Below are 17,670 nucleotides of genomic sequence, written 5' to 3' on the forward strand. Positions count from 1 at the left end.
GTTTTTTTTATAAGGACAGCAGGAGAGGAGGAGTTAGCTTATTTTGTCAGCAGTTGTGGAAAGGAGCTTTAATATAAATGGGAATGTGATCACATGATTGTATTATAGTTACATAAAAGATGACTTGTAATTTGGTTTATTTTATATGACAATGCAGTTCATGGTTTATACATGATTTGGAATTAATTATTTTAAGGGATTTGAAATGTAAATTCTTTTGTTCCAAATTAGTAGAATAATCAGGAAGATAATATTTTTTGACAGAGGACTGCCTGTAGCTAAGTAAATTCAAAGAAGCTACAAAATGCTACCAACAAAAAAATACCTGAGCCTTAAGTAGTTTGACAGACATAATAAAGGATGTGTAGTTATTTGCTTTATATATATATGTAAAGTTATTTATGATGCAGAAGGTGGTAAGATTTCCAACTCATGACTGGCTGAAGATAATGTCCCATATGTGACTTATTATGAAGTTCATGCGGAGCTGTGAAAACTCAAGATTATAATTTCATGAATTCTTTAAGTAGGTTAGTTGCTGAAAAGTACAATTCCAACCTCTGCTGTTGTCTCTCTGTTCCCAAACTGGGCCTAAGTTGGTTGCTACAGATATTTACACAGCTGTTAAGTTGATCAGGTCAGTTACCTACTTTATGCATAGAATTAAACCCAACCTTTTTTCCTTAGGCCTGGTGTTTTAACTGTATCAGTTTGGTTGTGCCATGAATCGGAGCAGGAGATGCTTTCTTTACTACAAAAGATTGCGTGGGGCCCTCCTCTGTATAGGAAAACGACTGGTGTTGGGGCAAGAAGCCTGAAGTACTTGACAGATTATGTTGCATGTTTTGGCAGAAGTGCTTGTTTGTCCATTCAGTCTGAATTTACAGCCCAAAGCATTGAAGTGTGCTGACAAATGTTGCTGATTCAGGTATGTTTGTCCCTTCCAAGTTCCATTCAACCAGCAGATCCCGCTTTCATTATATCCTAGGACATTCTTGTGGGTCCTAAACTTCGCTATTCCCAGTTTGGTTTAATTTTCCCCTTCTCGCTAGGATGCTTATTGAATGTTCGTTCATAATCCAAATTCCTTCAACTTTTGAGTATCAGCTTGTGTCATCTTTGTACTTTTGAGTCTGTTGTGTAAAGTTGGCTTGAAACATCCCCTTCTGCTGACTGGACTCCTCCAGCTTAATGTTTGGGGGGGGGGAGGTTCTTGGCCAGTATGACTCTAAAATAGTCAGCATTTTCACTGACTGAAAGAACTTTGCCTGTTGTGAATGAAGTACTTCATACTCTCAGGCATGTAAACTTTATTTTGTAACATATTGGGCTTGAATTTTATTTTTATAAACCTAGAAGCAATGAATCTCAGCACATGCTAGACATGATGGTAAGCATGTTTAGAGATTGTGTTTGGAGTAGAAGATCTATTAATATTCTCTGCCAGAGTGAATTTAAGTGTCTTCCCCAGTAGTGGCTGCTGTGAGTTTTGCTTATTTTTCATGGTACGTACTTGGGTACATTTATACAGAAATTCATGGTAATACTAGGCTCAAGTGAGTTGGCTCAATTACCAGAGGCAGTATTGCTGTGATACTGAGTTCCTACTACATTAATGCCTACTGTTGAAGTAGGCATTTCTTTTGCCACTTATTTAGGCTTTCTTTTCAGGTACAGTTAAATTCCTAAACTGAAATTAGTTGGAGATACTTGTGCTAATACCAGCTTGAGCTGGTGAAATTACTGGTATGCATGGGATAGTCTAAAAACCCGTCCTTAGGTTGATACAGTAAAAGGAGGTAATTGGCCAGAGGCTTTCATACTATACCTGCTTCCTTACAGCCCTGCACTCTTGCTTGTTTTCAACCCCTCCCTCATAAATCACATGCATGGAATAAAGCACTAGAAAACTATTCTGGTTTTAGCTGTGTAACATACTTTGGTACCTGGAAAAGGAGGACAGTTAAGATCCTGTGACCTGCCAGCTCTTTGCAGATCGCTACATGTGCTCTGAGTGGTATTGCTGTACAGCGCTTATCTCTGGATAAGGTCCTGAGTTATCCTGGTCTGACCTTGTGGTTTGGACTAGGTGCCCAGTCCAGGCCCCTTCCAGCCTTAGCTGTTGTGAGAAATAATACTGGCTAGTAAATCTGTTTCTGTTATGTGATCAGAGTGTGGCAAGCGTGGACTCTGTGCTCTAAACTGATACTTTTGGAGCATGACTTCAGCTTGTTTTCTTGAGGACTTCTGTTGTTAGCCCTGAGACCTCAGCAATAAAATTACTGACACTTCTGTAACCTTATGTCACGGTATGATGTGCTGTTATCAGCCAAGTATCATTTCAGAGCAGCAGCAGAAATGAAGTTATATGAAAGGCACAGGCATGGCAGACTAGCTCTGTAGAATTGTGCAGGTTTGAAAAGATTTTTAAGATCATCAAGTCCTAACCATTTACCTACCACTGTCAAGGGCTATCATGGCTTTGTCTGGTGATGTGTTGGTACCAGTGTGGTTCTTAGCCTCTCTGCCTTAGCCCTGGCAGCAAGAAGTTATTTCTTTCCATTTGCAGCTGCCTTTTGGGGTGCAAAGATTGCCGCCATGTCCCTTTCCATCTTCTTTGGCTAAATTTATCACTTTTAAAAATGAGCAGAATGTCAAAGCAATGCCCTGCTCCCCTAAGAAAATCATTACTTGAGCACAGCTGCATAAGCACTGATTAAGAAAACAGGTTTTGGTAGGTTTTGAATCAAGAAGACATTAACAATGACTTAATATTCCTGTGTCTTTCTGTTCAGTTTTTAATTTTCAGAAATAAGTCTTCTGTATTGGTCTCTTAAATATGACCTGATTAGGCCTTGATCCCATGACCTCTTAAATGAATGGATCAAGCTTTGAACTAATTTAGCTTTGCTTTACCAAGATTAAGTGTAATAAGCCCATAGAGTTTAATTTTGGACACTAGTCCTAAATAGTGTATTTGAACTAATATTTACAACTATTTATAGAGAATAGCAAGCATGCAGTAGAGCAAATCAGAAACAGATGAGCATACTGTTTATGTAATTCTTTAACTCATTATGAGGAGGAAAACCAGCCAATGATTACATATTGTGATTAAAAGAAACAAAAGCATCAGGGGATTTATTATGCTTCTCCATGACTTCTAGTCAGCTTATTGGAGCTCTGTAGAGGTTGTAGCTGATGTGTATTACACCTGTACTAAGGATTGATAAATACCTGAATTTATGCTAATTAACACACCAATAATTAATTGGACATTTACTTATTCCTCTTGGCTGGTATGAAGTTTACTGTTGTTATCAATAGTAGGCATAGTATTTGATGTATGGGCTTGTTACTTATGTGTCATAACATTACCTTTCTATGCGATAGATTTGGATGGAGTAAAGGCTCCAAAGGCAGCAGGATTTTCCTAAAGCGTGCTGAGAATCATCTCTCAAGTCCACTCTTCCCTTAGCTTTTTTTAACTGTTGAAGTTATTTTCACTTTCATCTTACCCAATGCATTACACTTTTTCTCTAAGCTGACTGTGAATTCAGAAGCACCAGCCTGCCTTCCCAGTAGCAAACATGATTCTCTTAAACCTAAATACAACCCAGTATTTTCCTTTAGGGCAAGGGCACTGAAATAACGCTTCTGGTTGTGTTCAGCAGCTTGTGCTGGTATGCTTAGGTCTTTTCTGTGCTAATAATTAAAACTAAAGCAGATCCCCTTTATTTCACCCTTTGGTGAAACTAGTTTTAGTGGCTGCTTCAGAGTCCAATTGTTGCCTTAAAATATTGTTAAGTATGCTTTCTATGAACTAACCCCCCAAACTAAGGATTTCTGGTTAACTTGTGCGTATGATATTTTTGAAGTGTAGTGTAACTGTGTCTCTTCTTGTTGCCAGGGATGAGGGGAGACTCGTACTTCTTTGGAATGCGTGGCCTGGGTCACTATGGTTGTATCGCAGAGGATGGAGCACACTTCTTGCTCTACTCTATAAATGGAGACAGCGATTTAAAGAGGTGCTTTGCAGAGGAAGATTTTCATGAAATAATTGACTTCAACGATCTCCCGAATTCTCTCTTTGCTTGTAATGTTCACCAGTCTGTGTTTGAAGATGAGAACAGCAAGGTAAAGTGTTGCTTTCCATATTTTCAATACATGAGAAACATATGCCTTATGTTTGTATTTACTGCAGTTTCAGTGAAACAGTTTAATCTTTCTTGTACAAAGAAAATGGATCCAAACTATGCTTTCTTTCTAAGGTGACAACAATATTCTGCCATGACATCTATTTCAATAGCTTAAAAAGGTTTTATCAACTCTGGTGAGCAAAAATCTTCTTTTGTTCAGATTTGTAGAATACTGAAATGTGGGTACAGGTCTTCATAGGAATTGTAGCTGCAGTTGTGATGGAGGTGGCAAAGTTAAACGTGTGAAAGTTTCTCCCACTTGCTGATCACGTACCACTGTGATGGGAGGCTGCCTTTACTGTATCTTCTCATAGGATCTTTTATGTTGGAAAAGACCTCCAAGATGGAGTCCAACCATTAATTTAGCTCTGCAGTGTCCACCACTGAACCATGTCTCTAAGGGCCACATCTACGCATCTTTTAAACACCTCCAGGGATGGTGACTCCACCACTTCCCTGGGCAGCCTGTTCCAATGTTTGATAACCCTTTGGGTGAAGAAACTTTTCCTAATATTCAATCTAAACCTCCCCTGGTGCAATTTGAGGCCATTTCTCCTTGTCCTATCACTTGTTACCTGGGAAAGGAGACCAGCCCCGGCCTCACTATAACCTCCTTTCAGGCAGTTGTATGAATGATAGGGTCTCAAATGTTTTAAGTTATCTGAAATACTATTTTATTTGAAAAATCTAAAATGAATGATAGTAGAACAAAGACAAGAACTATGCGAGATTACTTTTAACTCTGTAGTTTGACTAAAACAATGTTGAAAACAATATCTTAATATAAAAATAATTTAAAAAAAATCAACTTTTTGCAGGAAGTGTTCAGTTCCTGTTTCTTAACCTAGTATTCTTCCTGATGGAGGTGTCAGGAATGGAAAACTGATAGCTTTGTGCTTAATTGTCTGATGAAGTAGTCTAGGCTAATTGTTACAGGCACATCTGCACTTATGTTGTGCCATTTTGTGGAATTTCAGAACCATTTAGTAATGAGCTTCATTTAAGTTGAAGGGGTTTGAAAGTATAATTTTAAAGGAAGAAAAAAGAAGTGTGCCCAGAACTAGAGAATCTCTTTGTCTCCTGCAGAGATTCTATCCCCACTTGCTCCTGAGCTTTCTTCGCTGAGAGCTCTATTCTGGCATTTAGCTGGTGGCTTAGTTAGAAAATGGAGTGGATGATTATGTAAGTACGTGGGAAAGCAATCCCCAAAGACTTGCAGGGCTTAAGGATGTCTTAAGAATAGCAGCTGGGTTGTGGAGGTGGGTATTCTGTTCCATGTGCATTTCTGTAAACTAGCTGTCAATGACATAGATTGAATAGCTCTGTTGGCAGGTAAGTAGTTACCCCCATAAATCTGTATTTAACTAGATGGGATTACCTTCAGATTTCTCATTAAATCCAAGGACCTGGGGAGCTGATTATGATTTTTATTCCTGTAGAACATGCCCTTATGTTCCCAGTTGATTAATACTGGTAATCCTTTCTATTATTAACCATTGCTGCATGATAAGAGCATACATGAATTCAGTATAAAATATTGTCAAGTTACTAAGCTGAAGTTTAAAATCTCACACCATAAATGCTGCTGATAATCATATCTTCAGTTATATATTGATCCCGTGTAAAAGTAGTGGTACACTAAACTTTTTAAAAAACATACTACATTAGTGGTTGTATTTATAGTAGTTTCATTGTGTTATCCATTCCACAGAAAGTAATGATTTTGCAGTGTATCTTTTGTCTCTTACTCCTGACCCATGCTTTTAGGAGGAAAATAGAGGTATGATTGGTTTGGAAGTTACAAGTTAGCTGGTAAAGAAAGCCAGAGAAACCTGTCATTTTGAAAGGTTGTTTAGGTTTGGTCTGTGAATGTGCTGTATAAATAATACTTAAATGTATAAGCTTCTAAGTGGCTCTGGTATGCAACAATATTAAAGCTACATTGCTGAAGTGCCTTAAGAGGCTGAACTGTCAAATTCAGTCTTTCAATATGCAAATATCTAAGCAATATTCTTTCCAAAGATGGGTTTTTAAAAGCCAATGCCTTAACTACTTTGTGTTTTAATTTGAAGACACTTAAGTACTGTGTCAGATGCAGGTTAAGTTCCAGTTTGTGTTTGAGAACGGGCTGGCAGCAGCCTGGGGGTAACACTTACCTGCATGTATGCCAGCACTGTGGATAAGCTGATTCACATTGTCTGATCTTACTGCATTCTGTATTGTTTATACACTTTCACCAACCTCACGTGGCTGTACAGCACTTCTTGGAAAGGATTCAGTGTTGCCTTATCAAGAGTGACTATGGCATCTGCAGGAAACCTGAGTTTTGGACCTTTGTTTTTCTGAAGATGAGGAATTCTTGCAGCTGAAGGCCATGTTCTTTACAGATTAAGAAATTGTATCAGGCCAGGCTCGAGTCTTCTCCTGGCTGGCACCCTAAGGTCTCAACACAGAGCGAGTCTGAAGAGTTGCGGGCCCTGAATCTGAAGATGAGCATTGCCATCTAGTGTAAAGAAAGCTGCTCAGGAGTCACTGCCTGATCCTAAACACTGGAAGAAGAAAGGGGAAATATAAATTTATACTGGCTGTGTATATCTGATTTTGCTACAGTAACAGTATCTAGTAAAAAAAATACTTGCTTTCAACATTTGCTTTACTGTGTTCTTGGTCAGGAGAATGACCTATCTGGGTCAATGATACAGGCATTTAAGGATTTGCACATGATGGCTTAGCAGCATCAATACACTATCAGCTTGCTACAGCTGAGGTGGGGGTGTGGTTTTGCTTATCTCCACTCCTATCATGGATAGCCTTCTCCTTCATATAGAAAGTAGAATTGTACCTTCTTTACAATGCAACTAGAAAATACTGAGTTTTTTAGCTTTTAAAGGCCAACAAAGGTGTGGAGAAGTAGATTATCTTAACAACCCTGTTCCAAATCTGGGGTCACACTCAGTTGTGCCCCATAACCGTTCTATGTTATGATCATTTATTTTAGCATATAACTTGTTCATGGTAGGGGGAGGCTTTTTGAAGTGTGCAGCGCTGGCTTTGTTGGGTCATGGAAATCCTACTCTAAAGAAACTAAATAGAAAATACTTCTAAACCCTGATAATTACCACATGTCTCTTGGAAAAACTGCTGGGACTACTTAAGATATGGCAAAATTGAGACTGTTATTTTTGGCTGATGGTGTGACTGAATGGGAGGCACTGCTCCTTTTATCTTTCCTGAAAAAGCAACTGTGGTGGGGAGCCAAAGGGCATGACTGATTACTCCTAAGGGTGGATGTGTGTGTGTGTGTTTTAACAGTTAATTGCTGCACGTAGCCCCTCGGGCTTTCTGGATAGTAAACCTTTTGTTGTAAATTTGTTATGCATATATCACTGTTTTGTAAAAACATCCTTTTCTGTATTATGACTGTAGTTTCCTTCAGGCTGAAACTGGTAAGCCCACTGTCAAAGTGAAGCATCTTTGTCTCTTAAGATGGTTTCTTCAGATGCTGTAATGCCTCAGGAACTACTTACACAAAACTGACATTATTAGAATATGCTTATGTGAGGGAAGGATGTGTTTCCTCAAGCTGTTTAGAGGCTGTATGCTCTTCCTTTTGCCACTATTTTGGCTCAAATCAGGAGGAGCAGCTATTAAACTTGATAGTTGTATTTCGGATAAAGAATGAAAAACCAGTTTCTGAGCATTTTAGGTATGGTGAAGCTGACAAGGAAATGGTAGCTGAAGTCCACTAAGTGCTTTTTCTTGCTAACTTAATTAAAACCAATAGGAGAGATTATTATTGGTAATTATTAAATTATTATTTCTGCATGAGAAAACAGTGACCAGACACATCCAGTTCTGGATTCTCAGTACTAGAGATATGAACATACTGGTGAGTGTCCAGTGAAGGGCCACTTAGATGATGAAGGGACTGAAGCACCTCCTATGAGGAAAGGCTGAGAGAGCTGGGAGAGTTTAGCCTGGAGAAGAGAAGGCTCTGGGGGATCTTATCAGTGTGTATTAACACCTAAAGGGAGGGTGCAGAGAAAATGGCGCCCAGCTCTCTTCAGTGGTGCCCAGTGATAGGACCACAGGCCATGGGTGCAAACTGAAACATAAGGAAACACTTTCTTACTGTGAAAGTGACAGAGCACTGCCACAGGTTGTGCAGGGTGGTGGTGTGGTCTCCTTCCACAGATGTATTCAGAAGCCTCTGGATATGGTCCTGGACAGCTGGCTTGAGCAGGAGGGTTGTTCAAGATGGGCCTTCAGAGGTCTCTTCCAACCTCCACCAGTTTGTGATTCTTGGAACTTATGATGAAGTGTATCCTAAAAAGTTCTTCTGAAGAGGAGGGTCAGTGTGTGAATGCAAGACTGGGGAATGCATTTCCTGAACAGGGAGGTTAATGGAGATGGAGTGGGAAAGGGAAGAAAAAAGAGGTCAAATTAACAAATCAATGGAAAAGATAATTCTAGTTTAATGGTGTTTATTACAAAAACGGTTACTTCCTTCATGAGGGGTTCTTTCACATATACTGGATGATGACTTGCTTTTACTACAGAAGTCCGTGTTAGACTACCTTTTTTTTAAAAAGATGTATTATTGAGCTTGGGCATTGAAAAAGATCTAAGGCTACTCAAGTGAGTGCTGGAATATTTGTTCAAGTTTGATGCTTTAAGAGAACTCTATAGCCTTACTTGGAAAGGCTTTTTTCTTTTATACTTGGAATTTGGCTTTCGCAACAAAGCGCATCTGCATGCTGCTATTTTTATTTTTAAGGTGCAGTAAAAGACACTGGACAGTTCAGTGGTCTGCTGGGTTACCGTTAACTTCTCACTTCTAGGATTAACACAAACCTTTCTACTGATGCTTTGACTCTGAAGCATGTAATTGAAATGTGTCTTTTCAGCGCTCCTTTTAAACAAAGGGAAGCCAGTGTGTCTGCTGCCATGTGTGAAGTGTTTCTTTGGTTCCCTTTTCCTACAGGCTAATTCAAGAAGATGCTCTAGGAGGCAGTCTTCCTGCAAGGGAAGATCTGTGCCTTTTGCCTTCACTTTTAAAAATCTCGATTATGATCAAAGAGGTTCTGACTTAACATTACATCACTGGAGCCTCTAGGTGTTGAGTCATCATTGTATTTAGAGGGTGGCATACTTCTTTTTAGTCTAATATTAGTATTCAAGCCTGGTCTCAGTGGAAGGTCACCCTAGCAAAGATGAAGTCACCGCTCCAAGGCTGGAAAGGAATGCAGGCTTCATTCTGCCTTCCTGGTACACTTGCTGCTGCTTTGTTTTACTTTCAGTTTTTCTACCTTGTAAGGTTTTCATCTGTCGATATGATAACAGTATCAGAAACTGCCACTTGAAGCAGACTGTGCCTTGAGCTGTGGAATCTCTACCCACTTGGGTTTGTTCTGCTTTATAAATGGATTATTCCCTGTCATTCTGGGGAAAAAAAAAAGTGTTTCTCTACTACATACTGTATTTGCATCTACTAAAATAAAAATACAGACAGCTTGCAAGGAAGTGTCCTTCAGCAGTTCATGAATTGTAGCTGCCCTTTGGGAATCCTGTCTTGTACTCTTCCCTGGGTGGTAGTTTACTGACATCTAAGAACTAAAAGCTATATAGGAGGCTGTTCTTGCTATGACAAGTATGCATTTCCATGGCATTCATATTTTATTCTGTAACTAATTTCAAATACTTTCAGCGTAAACCATCTCGGTCTAATGCAGTATTTCTGCTGAAGACACCTATGACCTCTTGCGCTTGGCATCTGAGTTCCCATCTGACTGTTAGAGTGATAATCCCAGGTTTTTCAGCAGCATTATACAAGTGCTCTCTGCACCCTAAAAGAGGTGTAGATATTTAATAGAATGGTTTGGATTGGAAGGGACCTTCAACCTTGTCTAGTTCCAGCTCCCTGCCACAGGCAGGGACACCTTGCACTAGACCAGATTGCTCCAAGCCCCATCCAACCTTGAACACTGCCAGGGATGGGGCAGCTACAGCTTCTCTGGGCTCACCCTGTGCCAGTGCCTCGCCACTCTCACAGGAAAGAACTTCTTTATATCTAAGAACAGTAGCAAAGGTAACTTTCATTGACATTTGGGAACTATTGAGCATTCTTTCTGGTTGGGAGGAAGAAAATGAATTTTGCTTGGTGTGGTTTGTGTATTCAGAATTTTAATACATATTTATAAGGAGATTTTTTAAGGTTACTCTTATTGCTGTTCAGACAACTTGCATTTACGTGTTTATAAAGGGTCTGACACCAATTTTCTCTGAGGTGATCTGCGGAATTTCTAATGGAACTGTAAGGAGTTGTTAGCTTAGTCTGGTTTTGGCATTCCTTCCATCTTCTTTCTTAGGTAATTCTGGCTGTTACTGAAAGGCTTCAGCATTTCTGCTGTCTTTCTGGGAAGGTGCATAAGCTTTATGATTTTATAACCTTTGAAGAAACACAAAGAAGAACACTGTGCAGCTGTAACAGTATGGTCAGGTTGAACCTGTGCATATGCCTATTTCATGCCATGCAAGTAGAAGGTATATTTGGACGTGATTATCCAGGAGTTACAAAGCTCCAAATATTATTCTATTCAATCAATGTTTGATTCCTGCTCTGAAAATGTGTTTAAAGCAACAAAAAAAATGAAGCAACCTATAAAAAAAAAAAAGACTACCAAGAATTTCTGGGCCTGAAACACCACTGTCTGTAATGTGGATGCTGTCTAATAATTTATACAGTAGTTGGGGTTATTTTCCCATCCTTGCACAGGGTGCTTGGTAGTACAAATGCCCTTGTTTTGGTGGGAGAATGTGCCTGGCAAAAGACCAACTGGGTTAAAGGTAGGCCTGTGTTCATTGCAGTTGAAATTTTCAGTAGTGCTTCAGAGCATCAAGCAATACTAGTTGTTTGTAAATTACAAAAATAAACTGAGTAATATTCTTTCCAGAACACACAAGACAGCAGTTACTGTCTGCTTTTTAAATTTGGAAATGTACTTTTCGCCTTAAGAGCAACTATGGAAAAATTCTTTTAGCATTGGCTTTCTGTGCTCATGCTCTGCTCTGCAGCCTAGAGGGAATGCATTATCTCAAGAAATCAGGGTGGGTGGGAAATCTTTCCTGGGAAAGGACATTCAGAGTAATTTTTTTTTTTTGTATAGGGATGCTATTTTCTTCTGCTCCTATAGATAAAATTTTGAATAATAAGATTTTAACAAAGGTATTGGTAAATCCATGTAAAGGTTTAGGGACTATCAATTGTGGCATGAGAAAACACAGGTTCTGGGAGCCAGAGAGAATTGAGAGGTCTTACCTGTAAGTCAGTTTCTCTAGCACAATGAACATAGAAGGATAAACTGTGGGAAGGTCTAATTTAGTTACTCCTAAACACTGTACAAATCTAGATTTAAAGTTCCACTTTGCACTCATCTGTCTCCTCTAATTGGTTGAACTAAATTCCTGGGCTCAAATGCCTTTTAATCTTTGAGCAAGTTGAGATTTGGCCTGGAATGCTGAGGCTAGTGTGTCTTCCCTCTGAATTCCCTACCACTGTTAACTGGGATGTTGAGTTCAACCAAGGACTTTTGCTGACGGAGAAGTTTTGTTGGCTGTATTTTTCTCCTCCTGACTATCCTGCTTGAAGATATTTGCGAGTTTGACTGCATATACGTGGAATACTGAGCCTCTTCTTCCCCAGGATGATAGTAGGATATGTTGCTTTCGGGGATGATAAGAGAACCTAGCAGAAATATTTCATGCAGCTTTTTTCTATTTCATGTCTACCAAGTTTGTGAGGGTTGGATTTATCGTAACTGGTGATACTTGTTATTCTTGACCAGTGTTATACCTGGTGGGTTGTTTTTTTTTGCCTTTTTGCTTATCAGGCAATCTAAGGTGCAGTGTGTTTTTATGAAGCGATATAAAAGCAAGAAGATAGACACCAGGTCACACTTGGAATAAACCACAGCAGTCATTTCTACAAGAGCTTCCATATATCTAAGTGAAACGTATCTTGGCACAGTGTGTATTAAAGCAAGTCAACCTTTCTTATATCTGCTGGCACAAGCAAGAGCTGCATCTTTAAAAGGGAAAAGCTGCTTTTATGCAGTTTATAGAAAAGTCTTTGGTTTGTTCCACTAAGTAGTTCTTATTGGCTGATATCTGCTAATAATCAAACACAGTTTTGCCCTTCTCCCTCCAGCAAGCTGTCATTCTGAAGTCAACAAAACTACTGGTTTTGTAGCTGATAGAAATCAAAAAGTGCAGTAAAGCCATTCTAATGTGGTTAGGGCAGCAGCTGTTCCTTATTTTAATACCATCAGAGCTCCTAATCCATCCACAAGTGCTGATATCAGTTTTCTGGACCAAGGAAAAGGCTTCTAAATGAAGGTCAGCCTTCATTACCAATGCATAGGGATATTGCATTTACAGAAGTCATGTTTTGGTTTAATGTCATTCAAAACAGTAAATCTACAACTTTACCAGTTATTTAAGTGAATTTCTCAAATGTTTCATAAAAAAAAATCTACATTAACAACACTGCACCAGAATTTAATGTAATTAATATGTCAGTGTTTAATAGGGGTAGAAATGTCTTAGAAAAATGAGGGATGCTTGAAGGCAAGTTGAGGTAATAATGGAGTGGAAAACTGTGAGGCAGCAGCTTTAGGATTGTGGCATTGGTTAAGGCAGGTTCTGCCACAGACTTGAGCACAAAGGTGAGAGATCATATTCAGAGTTGAATCAAGGTGAAATGAATAATCAGTTACTTCTGTACATTTGAAAACACATTTTCTTCAGATTAATTCATGCTTCTTTGCAGCTGATGGAAGTTCTAGCATTTGGTGCAGTAGTGCAATGGTTTCTCTATGGCTATGTTCTCAGGTCCACTCCTCGGGCAGCAGATGTGCTGATGAACTTTACCATTCGGTCAGCTGAGGAGTTCATTCAAATCCTTAGTTTCCTGTGTAGTATGAGTGTGTGAATGGCTTTGGCAATAATGTATCTTGTACTTTTTTATTGACTTGCTTTAATGTGATCACTTTTAACTGTAGGCTGTCTTGCTCTAATTTGATTGCATTTTATAGGTGCTTTATGCTGCTTAAATTACGTAACTTTTGTACCAGGCTTTGAAACTTAATACAGAAGCAGAGGCATTGCAGCTATTGTAGATGTTATGTGTGTGTCTCAGAGGGATAAGAGCAAACCTTTTTCATGTGATAGAGACTAATGAGCTGGAAGTTAAGATGATAGCATTATGGGAAAAAGAAATTACAGTATCCTTGGCAAGAGTGTAATGAAGGCATTTATTACACTGCAGGAGGGGGGATGCAAATTGGTATGTGTTTCTTTTAATTGGTTTTGTAGTTAGTCTAAAAAGCATAAAGATACTGTTAGACTGTGGCATGCAGTCACTTAGAAATTTTGAGCTTAATGTTACTGGAACTAGTATTAGGTAGATGTATGATCATTTCTTCCCTGCATTTCTGGTGTTTGGCTGGCTCATAAGGGAAGAACAGAACTGAGAACTTCAGAAGATGCTGAGGAAATGGGGTCCCAGCCCTGACTGAGAGGAAGTTTTCCCCATTTTAAGGCTTTGGTAACAGGCTGGTGTGCACCATGGGGCTGGCTTCCAGACACCATGATAAGAGTCACGTAATTTATGTCTCTCCCATTTTTATTCTTCATGACTGTTTTGTATGCAGATTGTTTATCTATTTCTCAAGATATTTCTTCTTGAAAGCTTTGGGTCCATGGTATCCCTGACTGAAAATACAGTCCTCAAGAAGGGAAATTTAGATGAGATATTTGGAAGAAGCTCTTTCCTGTGAGGGTGGTGAGGCACTGGCAAAGGTTGCCCAGAGAGGCTGTAGCTGCCCCATCTCTGAGAGTGTTCCTGGCCAGGTTGGACAGGGCTTGGAGCAATCTGGTCTAGTGGAAGGTGTCCCTGCTGTTGCAGCTGGGGGTGGAACTTAGATGAGTTTTAAGGTCCCTTCCATCTCTATTCATTCTATGATTCTGTGATCTTGAATGGTGGGGAGGAGAGTCCAAATGCAAACATTAAGAGGCACTTGGTTTTCAGAAAATTCTTCATAAGCTGAAAGTCATGTGAGGACAGTGGTTTGGGATTTTCTGTGTGTTATGTACTGCAAAGAGGTGGTATATGGTTTCTGGATAGGTACCAAATCTTTCAAAGAGATCAGCCTATCTTGCTTTTCCTTCTAATTCTGCATTAGCAGTTAATGCTCTCACTGCTTATCGTTGCTTTTGAAAGATCTTCAGCTATCCTTGTAGAGTATGGACTGCTGTTAACCCCAGACCTGTAATACATGAGTTGTAGTTATAATGTGATACTGGTTTTTAGGCAAGCTTTAGATTTTTGTTAATGCCTTTTGTGTTTGTGTTTTACAATACATCTCTAACCATCATCTGTATGTATGTGGACTATTTGTTGGGTTTTGTTTTTTCTTCTTGAGGTCATATCTTAGGTATATGTAGGATGAGGTACAAGAGTATTTGAAACTGGGATTCTCACACAGATGCATCACTTGTGAAAACTGGTTAAACCCACCAATATTGTGGAATTTGAGATTAAAACGTTGTAAGTGAAAAGCGCTATTTTGCTTCTGATCTCTCCTTGCTCCTAATGATCATGCAGCAAGTCACCTTGATAGTTGAAGATAAACAGTCTAAGTGGGTATAAATTACGTTTATGCTGTGTTACGGAAAATCCTGGCTGGTGCAGAAAAAAAACCCCACACTTTCTGTGAAGAGTCTACTGTATATGAATGAAAGGACGTCAGAATGCGTGTGCTCTGGTTGTATTGAGTGCCATGGGTGCCATCTGCTGACTCCTTCAGGTACCACACAACTCTTCAGCTGTGGGAGGACTGAAAGAGATAACATGTATTAAGTAATGTCATTTTAAATACCCCACCACTAGAATGTTAAATACAAACTACAGTTTTTAATCCTCCCTGGTTTTGTGCAATGTGAACAGCAGTGGTCACCCTACATGTATTTCAGTTTCATTTCAGACCTGCAAAATAGTTTCACAGAGTAATTGTTACTGTCAGTGTTACTTTGCAGTGTTTTTGCTTAGGGTGAACCTAGATCTTAATTTTTGCAATGTATTGCGGCTTCTCATCTGAACTCAGCTTCTAGCCATGTGCTTTTTTAGCTTTCAACCTCTTTACATTTCTGAACTCTTTCCTTATTCCCTATCATAGAATCCCAGGTTGGAAGGGACCTCAAGGATCATCTGGTCCAACTTATCTAGGCAAAGTATGGCCTAGACTAGATGTTCCAGCAACCTGTCCAGCCAAATCTTAATTGTCCAGTACTGGGGGAGATTATTCCAATGGCTGAATGTGAAAATTTTTCCTCTTGTGTCCAGCTAGAATCTCCCCCGGAGTAATTGGTGCCCATCACCCCTCATCTTTTCCATGTGACTCCTTGTAAAAAGGGAGTCTCGTGGGTTTTTTTTGGTTTTTTTTTTGGTTTTTTTTAGCCAACTTTTACACAGTAGAACATGATGATAATGTCTCCCTGAGCCTTCTTTTCTCAAGGCTGAACAATTCCAGCTCTTTCAGCCTTTCTTCACGTGGCTACTCAGTCCTTGGATCATCCTTGTGGCCTTTCTGGACCTTCTCCAGCCTGACCACATCTTTTATATAGTGGGACCAAAACTGAACACAGTATTCCAGGTATAGCTTGTCATTGTTATATGCCATCTGTGGTATCCTGTATATAGCTAGGACATGAGCCTGAAATAATTTTTTCATTGTGCTTGCTTGCAAACCTAGTAAAATAGATTTCTTTGTCCTCAGTGAGCAAACTGGCAGTGCTACCAGATAAGGTGGTATAAATAGTTGGCTATACCTGATTTAGTAACAAAGCTGAGAGAATGGGCAAACTGAAGGAGTGCAGTTTAGCTAGACCCTAGTGCAGTTTATAGCCTGTATATTAAATTGGTTTTAAAGGGAAACTTATGTTTTGCCTGGCTTGTCATAATTTTCTTGAAAACTTAAATTGACGTATTGCTGTGGGTCACTCAACTGAATGTCAGCGAGTATCTACCAAGAAGAAATTCAATCCTAATAAACATGAAAGTGTAATATCTAATGCTATAGTCTTAGGCTGTGTTGCTGCTGTAAATCAGATAATGTTCTGGCAAGGGTTCCAGCACTATAATGTGAGAGAATGTTTTCAACCAATTTGTTAAAATGGCCCATGACACACTTTTGGCTGAGGACAAACAGTATTTTCCCTAAGAACTTCCACACAGAGTCTGGAAGTCTCCATGTTGTCAGCTCTGATTCCCAACAGCCATTTCAGAACAGGTTCCTTGAAATAGCTTAATTATTGCCTAATAACATGTGTGGCCAGCACATGCTGGTTTGTATCACCAGCAGGATTCAGTTACTGTGACCTGTCTCACCTCCTGCTTATTGATCCAGGAACTCCTCTTAAGCTCAGGATGGAGCTTTTATTTCTGGCTTGAATTACATAGGTCTGTCTGTCTCAAGTCCTGTCTTTGGACTAGCACTGTAGCCTTGGACTTAGTTTGCAGCCTTTCTAGTTTTACCTCTGGTCCCATCTCCTCCTCCTGACTCTCTGGCTAGAGCTGGACTTGTTCCCGTTGCTTTCTGTGGCCAGGGCTAGTGACGTTGCATTATGATTGAAGTCTGCCTCATGTATGTGTATGTTTGTTGTCTTATTTGGCAAAGCCCTACTGAGGTATATAGGATTGCTTGGAAAGCAAGGTAATGCATAAGGTGGGTACAGTTTCAGCCTGGCTTAGAGGAATGGGATCAGCTAAAACATTCAGTAGTCAATTATTTAAGTAAACTAGCAATATGTTTTGAACAAAATGTGAAGACTGAGTACTTGTGCTGTTCATAGCTCGACCAAATCCATGTCTCTTCAGTTCAGAGACAGTGGTGCTGTGTGGGACAGTGTCAAATACTTTGCACAAGTCCAGGTACGTGATCTTCCCTTATGTACCAGAGCTGTAACCCTGTTGCACAAGGCCACCAAATTTGTCAGGCACAATTTGCCCTTAGTGGAGCCATGATCAGGATTCTGCTGATTCCTGTTTGCCCACACTTAAATTTATCATTGCAGACCAGTTAATTTAAAATGGTCAATTGCTTGTGCTGATTTAAGTCATCAGAATAATTTTATCACACAAATTTGGGCAGTTCTTCAACTGGCACTTCTTGAAGTTTTTATCCAAATTAAAATTGGGCTCTATGGAAGTAAAATAGCTTCCAGTGTGATCTTAGTGTAAGTTATTAATGGGCTTCTGTCAGATTTGGGTTTAATACTGTATTCCCAATTTACTAATAAAACGTAACCCATTGTTCTGTGCTTTGTTGTCTCTCCTGGAAGGAACCCTCTTTAAGTTGCCTTGGGTCATTTGCTTTTTTCACATGATTTCAGTAATCGGCTCAAAAGCTGGAGT

At 39.5% G+C, this 17,670-nt stretch overlaps 1 protein-coding gene across 2 annotated transcripts in view; it reads left to right on the forward strand.

Moving 5' to 3' along the window:
* Positions 1-3,882: 3,882 nt before the first annotated feature.
* RCAN2 (regulator of calcineurin 2) overlaps positions 3,883-17,670 on the forward strand; it is a 70,264-nt gene continuing 56,476 nt past the window's right edge. The window contains exons 1-2 of one of the 2 annotated variants that reach the window (XM_062638507.1): positions 3,883-4,137; positions 10,568-10,621. In XM_062638507.1, the coding sequence (XP_062494491.1) occupies positions 3,913-4,137; positions 10,568-10,621 (279 nt within the window). In that variant the 5' untranslated portion in view covers positions 3,883-3,912. The remainder of the gene's footprint in view (positions 4,138-10,567; positions 10,622-17,670) is intronic. The other variant, XM_062638508.1, reaches the window with a different exon arrangement.

This window comes from Pezoporus occidentalis, unplaced genomic scaffold (assembly GCF_034315485.1).
Source record: "Pezoporus occidentalis ecotype Australia unplaced genomic scaffold, CSIRO_AGI_Poc_V1 ctg57, whole genome shotgun sequence".
Lineage (NCBI taxonomy): Eukaryota > Metazoa > Chordata > Aves > Psittaciformes > Psittacidae > Pezoporus > Pezoporus occidentalis.